This window comes from Nicotiana attenuata, chromosome 11, assembly GCF_001879085.1.
Source record: "Nicotiana attenuata strain UT chromosome 11, NIATTr2, whole genome shotgun sequence".
Classification (NCBI taxonomy): domain Eukaryota; kingdom Viridiplantae; phylum Streptophyta; class Magnoliopsida; order Solanales; family Solanaceae; genus Nicotiana; species Nicotiana attenuata.
Genome location: NC_031999.1, coordinates 24,390,153 through 24,403,502, shown reverse-complemented (window position 1 = coordinate 24,403,502; position 13,350 = coordinate 24,390,153). Strand labels below are relative to the sequence as shown.

The 13,350-nt window shown below is 42.2% G+C and overlaps 1 protein-coding gene across 1 annotated transcript; it reads left to right on the top strand.

The window, feature by feature from the left end:
* Positions 350-3,882, top strand: LOC109234244. Its single transcript, XM_019400143.1, has 3 exons — positions 350-489; positions 1,737-1,890; positions 3,060-3,882. The coding sequence occupies exons 2-3, from the start codon at positions 1,739-1,741 to the stop codon at positions 3,208-3,210; spliced, it is 303 nt and encodes a 100-aa protein (XP_019255688.1). The 5' UTR covers positions 350-489; positions 1,737-1,738; the 3' UTR covers positions 3,211-3,882.

Here is a 13,350-nt window from a genome sequence, read left to right as displayed (position 1 = left end):
TATCTATAACACACACATATTACATGTTAAAAAACATTCTTGATTTTCATATTTTTTTTAAAAATATGAAAAATAATTTTTAAAGAAGGCGTGCTAACCCATGGGACCAGTTACCCACATAGGGCTGGGATGAGATGACCATTTTGAGGGCCATCGAAATAGTGGGCCGGCTTAGCCCAGCTAATCAAATGCCAAAGTCTGTGTGGGCTGGGCTAGACTGGGTCGGACCAGCCCGTATTGACAGAATCTGGGACCAAACTATATGGAATAATTTGGACTTGTATAACCTCAAATCAATAAAAGCCCAAATTCTAAATGGACTTCAATTCTAGATCCAAGTTGCTATAGACTTCGGCGGTTCGGCCCACCAATTCCTTCGGGTGTTTTGGTGAAATCCATTGCATTTCCCTCTCCGTCGGCTGTTAAACTTTATTCTCCATATCTCTCTCCGGCGAAGTCATCGGCGATCTCTTTCTCCGGCAAAATCAAGTAGATACCCTAATTCTCTTTCTCTCCGTCCCCATATTTACTTATTTATGTCTTTTATATGCTAAAACCCTAAACCCTAACTGCAAACCCATTTCATGATGGCTCGAAAGTTAGGATTATCTATTTATCTATTTCCAGTAAAATATCTCTTAGAAAATGAAACAGAAGAAAGAATAAGGTCATAATTATGGAAGATTATTATGAGAGGGTGAATTGTATGTAAATGGACCTTCGGAAAACTCAAATTGAAGACAGTTTTTTAAAGGCTCGTTAGCGCGCTTAAGCCCTGAAGCTCAGTTGAACACAGGTTCTGTGCTTCGCCTCGCTTAAGTGGCACTTTGCTATAGGCACTGAGCTGCTAAGGCATGGGGCGCATCACACATGGGCTCTATCTTTAGAGGAGTAGTAGTAAACAAGTATCATTGTTGGTAATCTGATATACTATTTGCTAAGAAATACTACGAGTAAATTTTTTAGTGATTAGGAATAATAAATTTAAATTTCGTATTGAAAAACTAGCTCTTGAGAATAAAACTGCATCCTTTTTTCTAAATTAGAAATTAAAAAATGATTTTTAAACTTTATTGACGTGATTTTTCCTTCAAATGTTTAGCATAATTTTAGTTAGTTCAATTCTTTTGTGCAAGTAGCATTATTTGTCTTTGTAGTATTTTTTTTTTCTTGCATTGTCCGCTCACACAAACACATATCCTTCATTAGCGTGTTTCTGTGTTAAAGTCCACACTTTAATTTCTCTTAAAGCCCGAACAGAGTTTGGTTTTTTGCCCTTTTCACTTTTGACTATTTCGGTTGAATATTTGGTACTGCTATCTCCTTCAACTTGTGCCCTAATTTAGTCTTCATTTCCTTTTTAAGAATTTAGAAATAACTATTTGCTTGAGGATTGAAACATGAAGACTCTCAAGGATTTTGATTTTAGGACTTGATAAATTCATTATTAAGATCTATATATGGACTTTCATTCCTGAAATCCATCATTGGATGTCATGGTTCCTTAGCTTGACCTGTTATGAAAATGGCCCATGTGAATTTTGGCAGTTGTGGACATTGTAATTTAGGCAGAAAGCAAGCTAAACTTTGTGCTAACCAAGCTTATAGTTCCTTCCGTTGTTTTGCGGACTCTGATTTATGAAAAGTTAAAATCTTACTTTGGTGAATGCTTGTAGTATTTCCTAGTCATGCTCATGGATAATTTTCTCATCATTTGTGGTTTGGATCATTAACAGCCATGAAGGTTAGGGCATCAGTGAAGAAGATGTGCGAGTTCTGTCGCACAGTCAAGCGACGTGGGCGCGTATATGTTCTATGCACAGCTAATCCCAAGCACAAACAGAGACAAGGCTATTCAACATTTGCCTCCGAAGGTCTCATATCAACCACGTATGCATTCTAAGGCTGTACTTTCTCTTTTAATATTTAAAAGTAATGCTGTTAGGTAAAAACCTACATCTTCTAGTACTTGAATCTCATTTTGTCTCGAATGAACCAAAATAAAGATATGCCAAGTATAGATAGGTATAGGAGATAACATTTACATGGGAGACTTTCCATCCATCGATAGTAGGGATGGCAAGGCCCTAGCTGAGTGGGGATGCAGCGATGCGCTGGGGTAGCATTTCAATTTTATTTTAAAAATTAGAGTTTTCGGTTAGAAACGTTTCATATTCTCACATCATGTTGCGGCAGGGCAGACTTCTGATCACGTAAGGGAGACTCACTGGGGCACACATTGCACAATTTCCCAGAATCAAAAATAATTATGAGACTATGATGCGAATTTAACATTAGAAGACCTTGCTTTTGAACAGTCTCCTGTACTCTGATTATCGTCTCGGTACTTCCGCTGGGTGTTGACTTGAATTAAGTATTATATTGACTTTTTAAAAGTGGACAGCCTTTGCAATTTTATGAAAATAAGTGATAATTTTGGGATGGATTAAAATAAACAGGCGAAATAATAAACTCGAACGGATAGAGTTGCTCTTAAAAAATTGTATACACTGATGGTTTACACTGTGTTTATGAACCAAAAACTGTAACATTGCTGCCACTAGTTGTTCGAAGAAAAAGAGAACCTCTGAAATATTGAAACAGCTCACTTGTTACCAGTCTCAAAAAAAATATTGAAACAGCTCATGATGTTTACGCCTAAGTATGTGGAATAAGAGAAACTAACTGTACCTTTAACTACTTTTTAGTCTGATATAGAAGTCATTTAGAAAGAGGAGCTTTTGTGTACTTGTGAAAAAATAAGAAAGGAGGAGACTTTGTCCATGATATCCTTCCGCTGCAAGAATTCTCCTTTTAAATTTCTGTTGCTATCTTGATTAGTTGTGTAATTTTTGGATGTAAGTGTGGTGCATGGAATCCATGTTAAGAGTTATACCTTTCTGTGAAATATGTCGGTTATGTTTTCTGTTGGATGAAGCTGTTACTTTCTTGCATTGCACAACCATCTTTTAATATATAGTCCGCTATACTATGCTATGTACAGGCTTAAGTAAAAAGATTTGCCAGACTACTAAGTCTTTTTACTGATACCTCTTCAGGCCTGTAATGACGAGGGTCACACAGGATACTTCAGTAACTGAGGGTATCCGCACTGGTCTGACTTCTCTTGTTCCTGTGAAGACTGAGCCAACTGTAACACCTTGGTGGAAAAGGGGTCTGGTTTCCGTTCTATTCAACAGTAAGCAGTAAAATTTTATCACAAAGAGTGCAACTCTCATATACTCCTAAACATCGATGCGTTCTTGAATTTTGCTCAGCTTTGCTTTCTGTTTTTTCCTCTTAACCCATCATACCCTTAAGTACATGTGTTAAGTGGGCTAGTACAATTACAATGAACTATAAGTGTGTTAGTACCTTCTATTCTTGTTTTTAATTACCAAGGCAGATCTCCCTCTCCCCTTGCTTTCTACTACAATTGACCATGAGACTGTTTTATCCATCGAAAAAGAAAGAAAGAGGATGAATTTCAATTTTCTTTTCTTTTCCCGTGGAAACTCAACTTCGTTCACTTTCATTTATTTGATTGGTCCATCAGAAAAAGAAAAAAAGGTCGATGAATTATCCATCAAAGCAGGTTGCTAGGTCTTGAGCTATTCGATGGAGTGCAGGCACAATGTTACAGTGTTGGACCGCGAAACCAATAAAGGGAAGTTATTTTCTTGTGCAACTAGAACCTATATATTTATTTTGTTGTAGAATAGTGAAGGTGGACTTTTGCTTGTCAGTGGATCTGAATTGAACTTTTAATAACTGTGTCAACATTATTGGAGCCCTTAGTAGGTGAATTATTGGATGTCAATTATTTTGATTACTACATTTCAGCTTTGTTTTGTGTCCAAGTCGCCTCACATCTCTACGGGACATCTCTGTTTCTCTGGTCACATTTCAACAGTAGAATATCACATTAAATGAATGCAAATGCCTTTCAAAACTCAGTCAAGGGGTTTAATGTGACATTTTTTATTTCAAATTGCTTGTGTTATCTTATTTACAATTAGATGGTCTCATAATCGGAGGTGGAGCTATTATCCTCCATTAAATTTTATTATTGTTTTATAATGTATAGATCAATTGTCGTACGTTTTGAAATTGTATATTACGCTATGGTTCAAGTTTTGTTTTGGTCGATTTTATCGAAGTTGATTATTCATCGTGCTATATAATTTATTGAGTTTTCAGTATAACCCACAATCCCTCTCATTGTGCATCAGTTCTTACATTTGCACAAACTAACCCAGACAGGGGAACACTAATATCGTTTTTTAACCAACATAGACAGATGTATTTGATTAACGTACTCTGCTACAAGCCACATTACCCTGTTTTTTTTATGCCCAAAAATTCAATGATTTTTCTTATTGAATAATTACATTTGAAAATTGTCATTTATTTCTGTTAGAATACCATCTAGAAAGTAAAATTACAAGTATTTTGTTATCGACGACTCGCAACATCTTGTTTCACACGAGAGAAGTTTGCATTGGTATGCAGATTTATTCTTTTTGTTTATCCTTAAAATCGGATAACAATTAAACTTATATGTGGTTTTAAGGATATGTAATTTCACTTGGCACAAATTGATAAATACGAGAATGAACATTAGAAGTTAACAGTAAAATAGAGCAAACCAATGTGATGAGCAATTGTGGGCCTCGAGATAAATCGCCCTCGAACCAACTGAGTATGCTATTGAAAAAGTATGAACTGAACAACGGAGCTTAAGAGAGAAAATGTAATGTATTGCTTTGTTATGCGTGAATGTATGATGATTACAAAATGATTAGGACCCTCTTTATATAGTAGAGAAATTCTATTTATGGTATAATTCTAATTACAGAAGCAAATCCCATGATAGGCTAAATAACCGGTCCTGACTCGATACGTGCTGAGATTTCCTCCACGATCCTTGCACAATCACGGATATCTCGGCTTTTTGTTATTCGACTTAGCAAGTTTCCTTCGATCTCGCTCGATCTCTTTCTCGCTTCGATCTCGATCACGGCTGGTCTCGTTCTTGATCGGCCATTGATCCACGAGCTTACCAATCCATCCCCGTACCATGGTTCGATATAACCGAGGCCAAGCCTTGATCTGCCACCCCGATTTTGGTTAGTCATACAAAATTAGGCAAGCCCGATTTTGACCGTATACAGATTGTCCCCTCATTTTTTGGAGTGTAATGACAAGAAACGAACTGAGTCTTCGAACCTGCCCTCGATTTATCATGGCATAAGCGTTGTGACGCAAGCGGTAGAGGTGACCGAAACGTCTCATCGGTTCAGTTTCATAGGCATTTAAGACGCGTCAGTTGCCGGTCGGCCACTACCAGTATTGAACCGTTGTCTTCAACCTATAAATGCATCTTTCTTCATCTTTCAAACTTTACTTACAAATCTCCTTCACTCTAATCTTCAAAATCTTTGCCTTCTTCAGAGCTCTATATTTTTAGATCTCTAAATTTCCTTACTTGTTTCATCGCAAAATACCAAGCGTTCTTCCCCCATTTCATCCTTCTCTACTTATAAGAATGGCTAAAACTTCAAAACCGTTCCGCACAAGGAAACCGCTTCTTCATCAAAGTCCGCCAGCGTCGCAGCCGCGGCGGAACATCCTCTCGAGGACTTCGTTTCGACGAAGTGTGCCACTACTGCTGATTTCAAGGTGGAGAATACACCCTCGACACCAGGTCGATGTGAACCGATGTCGAGGTATATATGTATGGTTACAGAAAGTCTCCTCGAGAAGGTGAAAGAGGAGTGCAACTGGGTAGGCAAGGATGTAGTAGTTCCTAGCCCCGAAGAATCCATCACAACTCACGTGAAGAGGTATCTGAGCGTCTATACCTACCCATTCGCGATAGGTCCCTTAGACCCTATCATCGTTGCCTTTTGCAAGAGGTACGATATGACTCTAGGCCAAATCCATCCATCGTTCTGAGGGATCGTGATCCTCCTCCGGTTCTTTGCAAGCAAGATCGACGGGCATCCTTTTACCCTCAATCACCTCATGCGCCTCTATAGCCCCCGACTTTATCGTGGAGGCATGATCAAGCTTTACCACCGAGCCACTAAACCCCCATTCTCGAGCATAGACGAGACCCGAGACCGAGGTTCGATGGACATATTTATTTGAATAAAGACTTCGGACCTAATCCCTGCCGAAGACATACCATTCCCTGAAAAATGGAACATGAAGCGTAATTATTGCTTTGCCTTTGAATATTTATTTTTACCGTTTTACTTCTTGTCTTCCCCTCATGTAAGTTTTTTGTGTTGCAGTTGTGTTCGTTGTGCCGGAAGTGATCCCCGACCTGAGGAAATGGGTCGAGGGATCAGTGTCACAAAAATCTTACTCCGAGCATGCTTGGATGGAGTTATCAAGGGGTCAATGGGAGGCCCGTAACCATGGTAATCTTCTTTCCTTATAACGGTTTTCATTCGGGCTTCGTTATTGGACTTACTCATCTTTTCCTTTTTGTAGGCCTCGGGAAGGATGTACCAATGAGGCCCCCTATGCTGAAGAAGAGGCACTTCTTTCCTCATCTGTCCCGAAGCAGGGCAAAGAGAAGAAAAGAAAGAAGGCTCCGAGTTCTCCAGGCTCGGAAAAGAAAAGGCCGGCTAGGAGGCCCCGTAAGCCTAAGGGGGATGTCATCCATGTAACTCTGGAGTCCATCCAACAACTAAGGGACGAGACCGAAGATAAAGACAAAGAAGAGGAAAGCTCTGGATTGGTGACTCGTGTGCGAGCTGACACCGGATTCAAGGAAACATTGGTCCAGCGAGAGCCGAAGTTGCTTTGCCCCGACCTGATGAGCCCGAGCCGAAAAGAGCCAAAGATGCCTCACCTCAAGGTGGGAAGGCTACCGAAGAGGCTGTCGATGCTGGCGTAGAAACCGGACTCGAGGCTCCCTAGAACGAAGACGATGCCTCGAAAGACCCACTTGAGGCAATAGAGATCGGGGGCTCCCCTTCATTCCCTCCAGTTCCTGATTCCATGATATGTGACGCTCAAGCTGCAGAGACTTGTCACGGGGACGGAGCCCATGGAGAGGAAGATTTTTTCCGTGGTTATTTTGCTGAGGTAGAAGACGTCACCGTCCTGGGTGATTTGGACTTACCGAGGAAGAGCTCGAGTGAGGCTTCCTCGAGCTTTAAACTGACCAACCAATTCTCGGCGCCGAGTGTCGATCCCGGGCATAAACGGCTACTCATCATCTTGGTCCCGAAGGATGCTCGAGTTTTCTCTACCCCTGTGGGGGTGGCTAGCTATCTCCGATGCTTGGTCACTGAAGAGGACCAAGCCAAGATGGATGAAGTGGAAGTTGCTTGCTTGTTCAACGAAGCCCAGCATGCTCTGAACCAGGTAAGTTCGAGGGTCATCCCTTATCTCTTTACGACTTTGAATCGTAGATATTTCTAACATTTCTCCTTTCCTTGTAGGCTTCGGTATTGCATCATGAGGCCTTTCTTCGAATCCGAGAGGAGCGCAAGGCCGAGGTTCGGGGCCTCACCGAGAAATGCGATTCCTACAGGCTTCTCAGTGCGAAGCTTCAAGAAGACTTGGTGACGGCTCGAGATGAACATGCTGAGATGGTCGAGCAGGTATTCCGAGTCCTTCATGATAGTGAGGATGAGTTGGAGAAAACAACTAACGATCTAATTCTGTAGGTCCGACAGAGGCTCGAGCATATCAAGGACTTCCAAAGGCAAATAGATAAAGTGCGAGCCGAGGCTGAAGAATTCAAGGGATGTATGGACATTTTGGTCGCACAGAAGGGGGCTGTCCAAGCAGAGCTCGATTCGGCCGAGTCTTAGCTTCAGTCTGTGAGAGAGAATGCCTTGGTTCAGGCAAAGAGGGTCGAGGAGCTTGAATTCCATTTGGCCAACTTGGCCAAAGAACTCGAGGTGGCCAGATTTGAGGCAGCCACGGCCAATATCAAGGCTCAGTCTAACATGGCACAATAAAAGGCCGATGTTGAAGCCACTCTAGCGCAGGCCAAGAGCATGGTGGATCATGCGAAGTGGCAGGCTTGAAGGGAAGCTCTTGAGGGGTTCCATGATCAAAGTTTTGATATATCTGCCAAAATCGAGGCTACCAGGGCAGAGGAAGCAAAGGCTCGGAAGCTGGCTTTTCCCGAAGAAGACTCCAAGGATTTGAGTGGGTCGATAAGGATTGTGATGCTTCGGCTTCGTGCTTCTTGTAATTTTCCACTTTTATTTTGAGGTCGACCGGCCTTTGTAAAGAACTCTTGATCTGGACATATGGCCCTTATAAAAGATTTATGATGAATATATAGAACCTTTTTCCTTTGTGGCTTTTGAATCTGTTCCCCCCCTTTTTTTTATCTCTTGTAAGGGTTGAAACGCCTTAGCGTAAGATTTTGAAGTTGCGTTCGAGGATTCGAGGTTCGAGATGGTGAAGACTAATAACAAGCCTTATCCTTGACCGTTTCCAATCGATGAACCCCGAATGATTATTCGAACTTGAGTTTATGTAGCCCTTAAGCTTAGCGGTCGAGTGAGGACCTGATCGAACTCGAAATAAGGTCGCGCTTAGGCTTTTAGTCGAGTGAGAATGATTTCTCAAACTCGAAGTGAAAGTAGCCCTTAACCCTTTGTAAATTTTGTATTAGGCCGATCTGGCCTTTGTAAAACGATCGTTTAATCATATCTATTAGGCTTTCCTACCCTTTTCGGCTTTCAAAGTTTTCCTTTTGTTTATAATTCATGTTCACAAAGGTTGTAATGCCTTAGCATGAAGTAAGGAACTGTTCGAGAGTTCGAACAGTTTAGTACTCATTAGAGTTTTCGAGGCTTGATATTGTCGACGCCTTTTATGATTTTGCCGGGGGTAGTCCTTTTAACCGGCTTTATAAAAGAATTCGAAGGCCTGTTTTGTTACGGAATTCGGACGTCTCCGAGTCGTGTTAATACGGCTGTGGCCTCTTTAGTCTCGGATTTTCCCCTTGGGCTTATATTCCCGTTATATTTCGAGCTTGCCCGAAGTGTCAGTCCCCGAGTGGGGTGGCCGTGGCCTATAAAAATCGAGAGTTTCCTAAAAGGTCTTATGATCTCGAAGTTTTGATAATTCGATCTCGTTTATTTTTCGGACGGCAGTCCCCGAGCGCGGGGGTAATTACCCGCACTCCGGTTATGATCGGCACCTTAAGCCATAATAGATTGAGAGTATAAATTTGTAAAGTTGAAAAATTTTCTAAGGCATAAGATTTTGGTAAGGAAAAATACTTCTCTTTGTAATTGATTATGCATGCATACATGTTTTGTGCCAGGGCTCGAGCAAACTACGCGGGCACGGTTCATTTGACCGTTTGGCCCTTACAAATTTTCCTATCGAGGCCCTGATGCCATGAAGTAATTTCCTCGCAACAAAGTTGACATTCAAGGGTAATGCCCCCCAGTATTCAAGGTTGATTTTAAAGAAGCCTCGGATACTGTTGACTTGTTCTAAGTTAGCACGATCAATGGCTGCCTCGTTAAAAACCTCGCCGGAAAACCCCTTTGGGACAAAACCGGTCTAAGGGAAAAAGAGTGAAACGCGTGCTTTCAGACCTAGAGTCTTCGTGTCGAGGAGTCCATTGATGTTTCTGATCAAACACCTGCAGGAGTTAGTTTTTAAAATACAAATCAAAATGGAAAGGGTTGTACCTTATCAGTAGTATCGTTTTAGGTGCGATATGTTCCAGTTGCTCGGTAATTGTTCGCCGTTCATTGTGCCGAGCTTGTATGACCCTTTTCTGATGATTTCGAGAACCTGGTACGGTCCTTTCTAGTTTGGACCCAGCTTCCCTTCATTTGGATTTCGGGTGTTGAGGGTGACCTTTCTTAGCACCAAGTCCCCGATGTTAAAATGCTGAAGATTTGCTCTTCGATTGTAGTACCTTTCGATTTGCTATTTTTGAGCGGCCAATCGGACGAGGGCGGCTTCGCGTCTTTCGTCCAACAATTCTAGGCTCGTATTCATGGCCTCGTTATTTGACTCTTCTGTTGCATATCGAAATTTGATGCTGGGTTCCCCGACTTCGACTGGGATTAGAGCTTTTGCGCCATAAACCAATGAGAACGGTGTTGCTCCGGTACTGGATTTCGATTTTGTGCGGTACGCCCATAAAATTTCGGGCAGTATCTCTCTCCATTTCCCTTTGGCGTCGGTCAACCTCTTCTTAAGGTTCCGAATGATGGTTTTATTGGTCGATTCGGCTTGTCCATTCCCGCTGGGATTATAAGGCGTCTATAGGATTCTTTTGATCTTGTGATCCTCGAGAAATTTAGTCACTTTGCTGCCGATGAATTGCTTTCCATCATCACATACGATCTCGGAGGGCATCCCGAATCGAAATATGATGTGATCCCAGATGAAGTCTATGACTTCTTTTTCTCTGACTTTCTCGAAAGCCTGTGCTTCAATCCACTTAGAAAAATAATCAGTCATAACTAAAATAAAGTGAGCTTTACTTGGGGCCGATGGAAGAGGGCCGACGATGTCCATTCCCTATTTCATGAACGGCCATGGGGATAAGACCGAATGGAGCTGCTCTTCGGGCTGGTGAATCATTGGCGCATACCTTTGGCATTGGTCGCATTTTCGAACAAACTCCTGTGCGTCCTTCTCCATATCGGTCCAATAGTATCCTGCTCCGATTACTTTGTGGACCGACGATTCGGCACCGGAATGATTTCCACAAGTGCCTTCGTAAACTTCCCGTAGGACGTAATCGGTATCTCCCGGTCCCAAGCTTATTGCCAACGGTCCATCGAACATCCTGCTAAACAACATTCCGTCTTCGGACAAAGTAAACCGTGCTGCTTTTGTGCGCAGAGCTCTCGACTCCTTTGGATCTGATGGGAGCTTCCCGTTCTTTAAGTACTCTATGTACTTGTTTCTCCAATCCTAGTTCAAACTCGTGGAGTTTATTTTGGCGTGGCCTTCTTCGATTACTGACCTCATGAGTTGGACGACAGCCCCCGAGTTGAGTTCTTCGTCTTCGACCGATGAACCTAGATTGGCAGGAGCGTCGGCCTCGTTGTTCTGTTCTCGAGGTACATGCTGCAAGGTCCATTCCTTAAATCAATGTAGAGTTATCTGTAGTTTATCCAAGTACCTCTGCATTCGGTCTTCTCGGACTTCAAAAGTCTTGTTAACTGGTTTACCACGAGGAGGGAATCACACTTGGCCTCTATGACCTTCGCTCCCAAACTTTTAGCTAGTTCGAGACCTGCAATCATGGCCTCATATTCGGCCTCATTGTTGGTCAATTTCGTAGTTCTAATAGACTTTCTAACTATATTACTCGTGGGTGATTTTAGTACGATGCCTAGTCCGGACCCCTTCACGTCCGAAGCACCGTCCGCAAAGAGGTCCAGACTCCCGAAGATGTACCTGATTTCATCAGTAGTTCTTTCTCGACTTCGGGTACGAGGGCCGACGCAAAGTCATCCACGAAGTCTGCCAAGATTTGAGACTTGATGGCGGTTCGGGGTCGATACTCAATATCGTACCCACTTATTTTAACGGCCCATTTGGCTAGTCGACCCGAAAGTTCATGTTTGTGCAAGATATTTCGAAGAGGATAAGTTGTCACAACACATATTGGATGACACTGGAAGTATGACTTTAGTTTCCTAGGGGCGCTTATTAAAGCAAGCGCTAATTTTTCTAAGTGTGGATATCTGTTTCGGCCTCACCCAAAGTCCGACTAACATAATAGATAGGGAATTGCGTACCTTGTTCTTCTCAGACCAGGACTCCACTTACCGCTATCTCCGAGATGGCCAAATACAAGTAAAGTTGTTCTTCCACTTTCGGGGTATGAAGTAGCGGCGGGCTCGATAGATACCGCTTTAGTTCCTCCAAGGCTTGCTGGCATTCCGGAGTCCATGCAAAATTGTTCTTCTTCTTAAGTATTGAGAAGAATCGGTGACTTCTATTTAAGGACCTCGAAATGAATCATCCTAGGGCGGTTATGCGCCCCGTTAGCCTTTGCACGGCTTTTACATTATCTACGATCGTGATATCCTCGATAGCTTTGATTTTATCGGGGTTGATCCCAATCCCTCGATTGGACACCATGAAGCCAAGAAACTTGCCCGAGCCAACCCCGAGCGCGCACTTTTCTGGGTTGAACTTCATATTGTACTTCCTCAGTATATCAAAGGTCTCCTACAAATGCCTTAAATGGTCCTCTGCTCGTAAGGACTTAACTAGCATGTTATCAATATAAACTTCCATATGTTTCCCTATTTGTTGTTCGAACATTCGATTTACTAGGCGTTGATAGGTCGCTCTAACATTTCTTTAATCCAAATGGCATTACATTATAACAGTAGGTGCCATACATAGTGATAAACGAGGTCTTTTCCTGGTCCTCCGGGTTCATATGTATTTTGTTGTACCCGTAGTAGGCATCGAGGAAACTGAGAGTCTCGTGGCCGGTCGTGGCATCGATCATACGATCGATGTTAGGCAAGGGAAAAGAATCCTTGGGGTTTTAACATCCCGCACATTCGAATTAGGTATGAATGAGTTAAAGGAGTAGTAAAGTTATATTTTGGACATATGAAGTCCTATCGGGATGATTATGGGTGAAAATAGTTGTTTAAAAATCAAGATGGAAAGAGAGGTGCATAAGATTTGACAAAATCGACTAAGTTTGCAGAAGGTCTATATTCCATCAAGTTCTAGTGAAAATGTGTAAGGAATTGGGGAAAACTCAAAGCATGAAAGTTTTAGGCCTTCAAAATAGCTTTCCAACGATATATTATGGAGCCCCAACGGATCTCTGTGCAAAAAGTTATGTGCGTTTTACGGAACAGTACGCGCATGCGCGCCCTGTAGCTCGGCCGCGCTAATTTTGAGGTCAGTGTTACTGCCATTTAGCGCGGTCAGTAGCGCGGGCAAGCCTCCAGTAGCGCGGGCGCGCTAGTGGGGGGTCGTTTTAAAGCTATATTTCGTCCCCCACAGCCCCAAAACATAAAAACTTGCTCTAGAAAGGGGAACTCTCAAAAACCTAACTCCTTAAGGGTCCTTCCACCACCCAAGGTAAGTTCTAATGGTGATTCTAAGTTAATTTCAATTTCCCAACATCTTATTAACATGGGTAAACCCTCCATATCATTAGATATTCGATTGGGACATCATTGTTGAGAGAAGGAAGCCTAGAACTCGAAATTCAAGGGTTTGAACTTCAAAAAGGTAATGTCTTCACCCTCTAATTGATTATAGCATTGGTTTAATGATTTTAAACCCTAGTTCATGAGATATGAGTTGATGGGTTTGATAGAAAAGCATGAACAATTATAGGTTTGGCTTCTT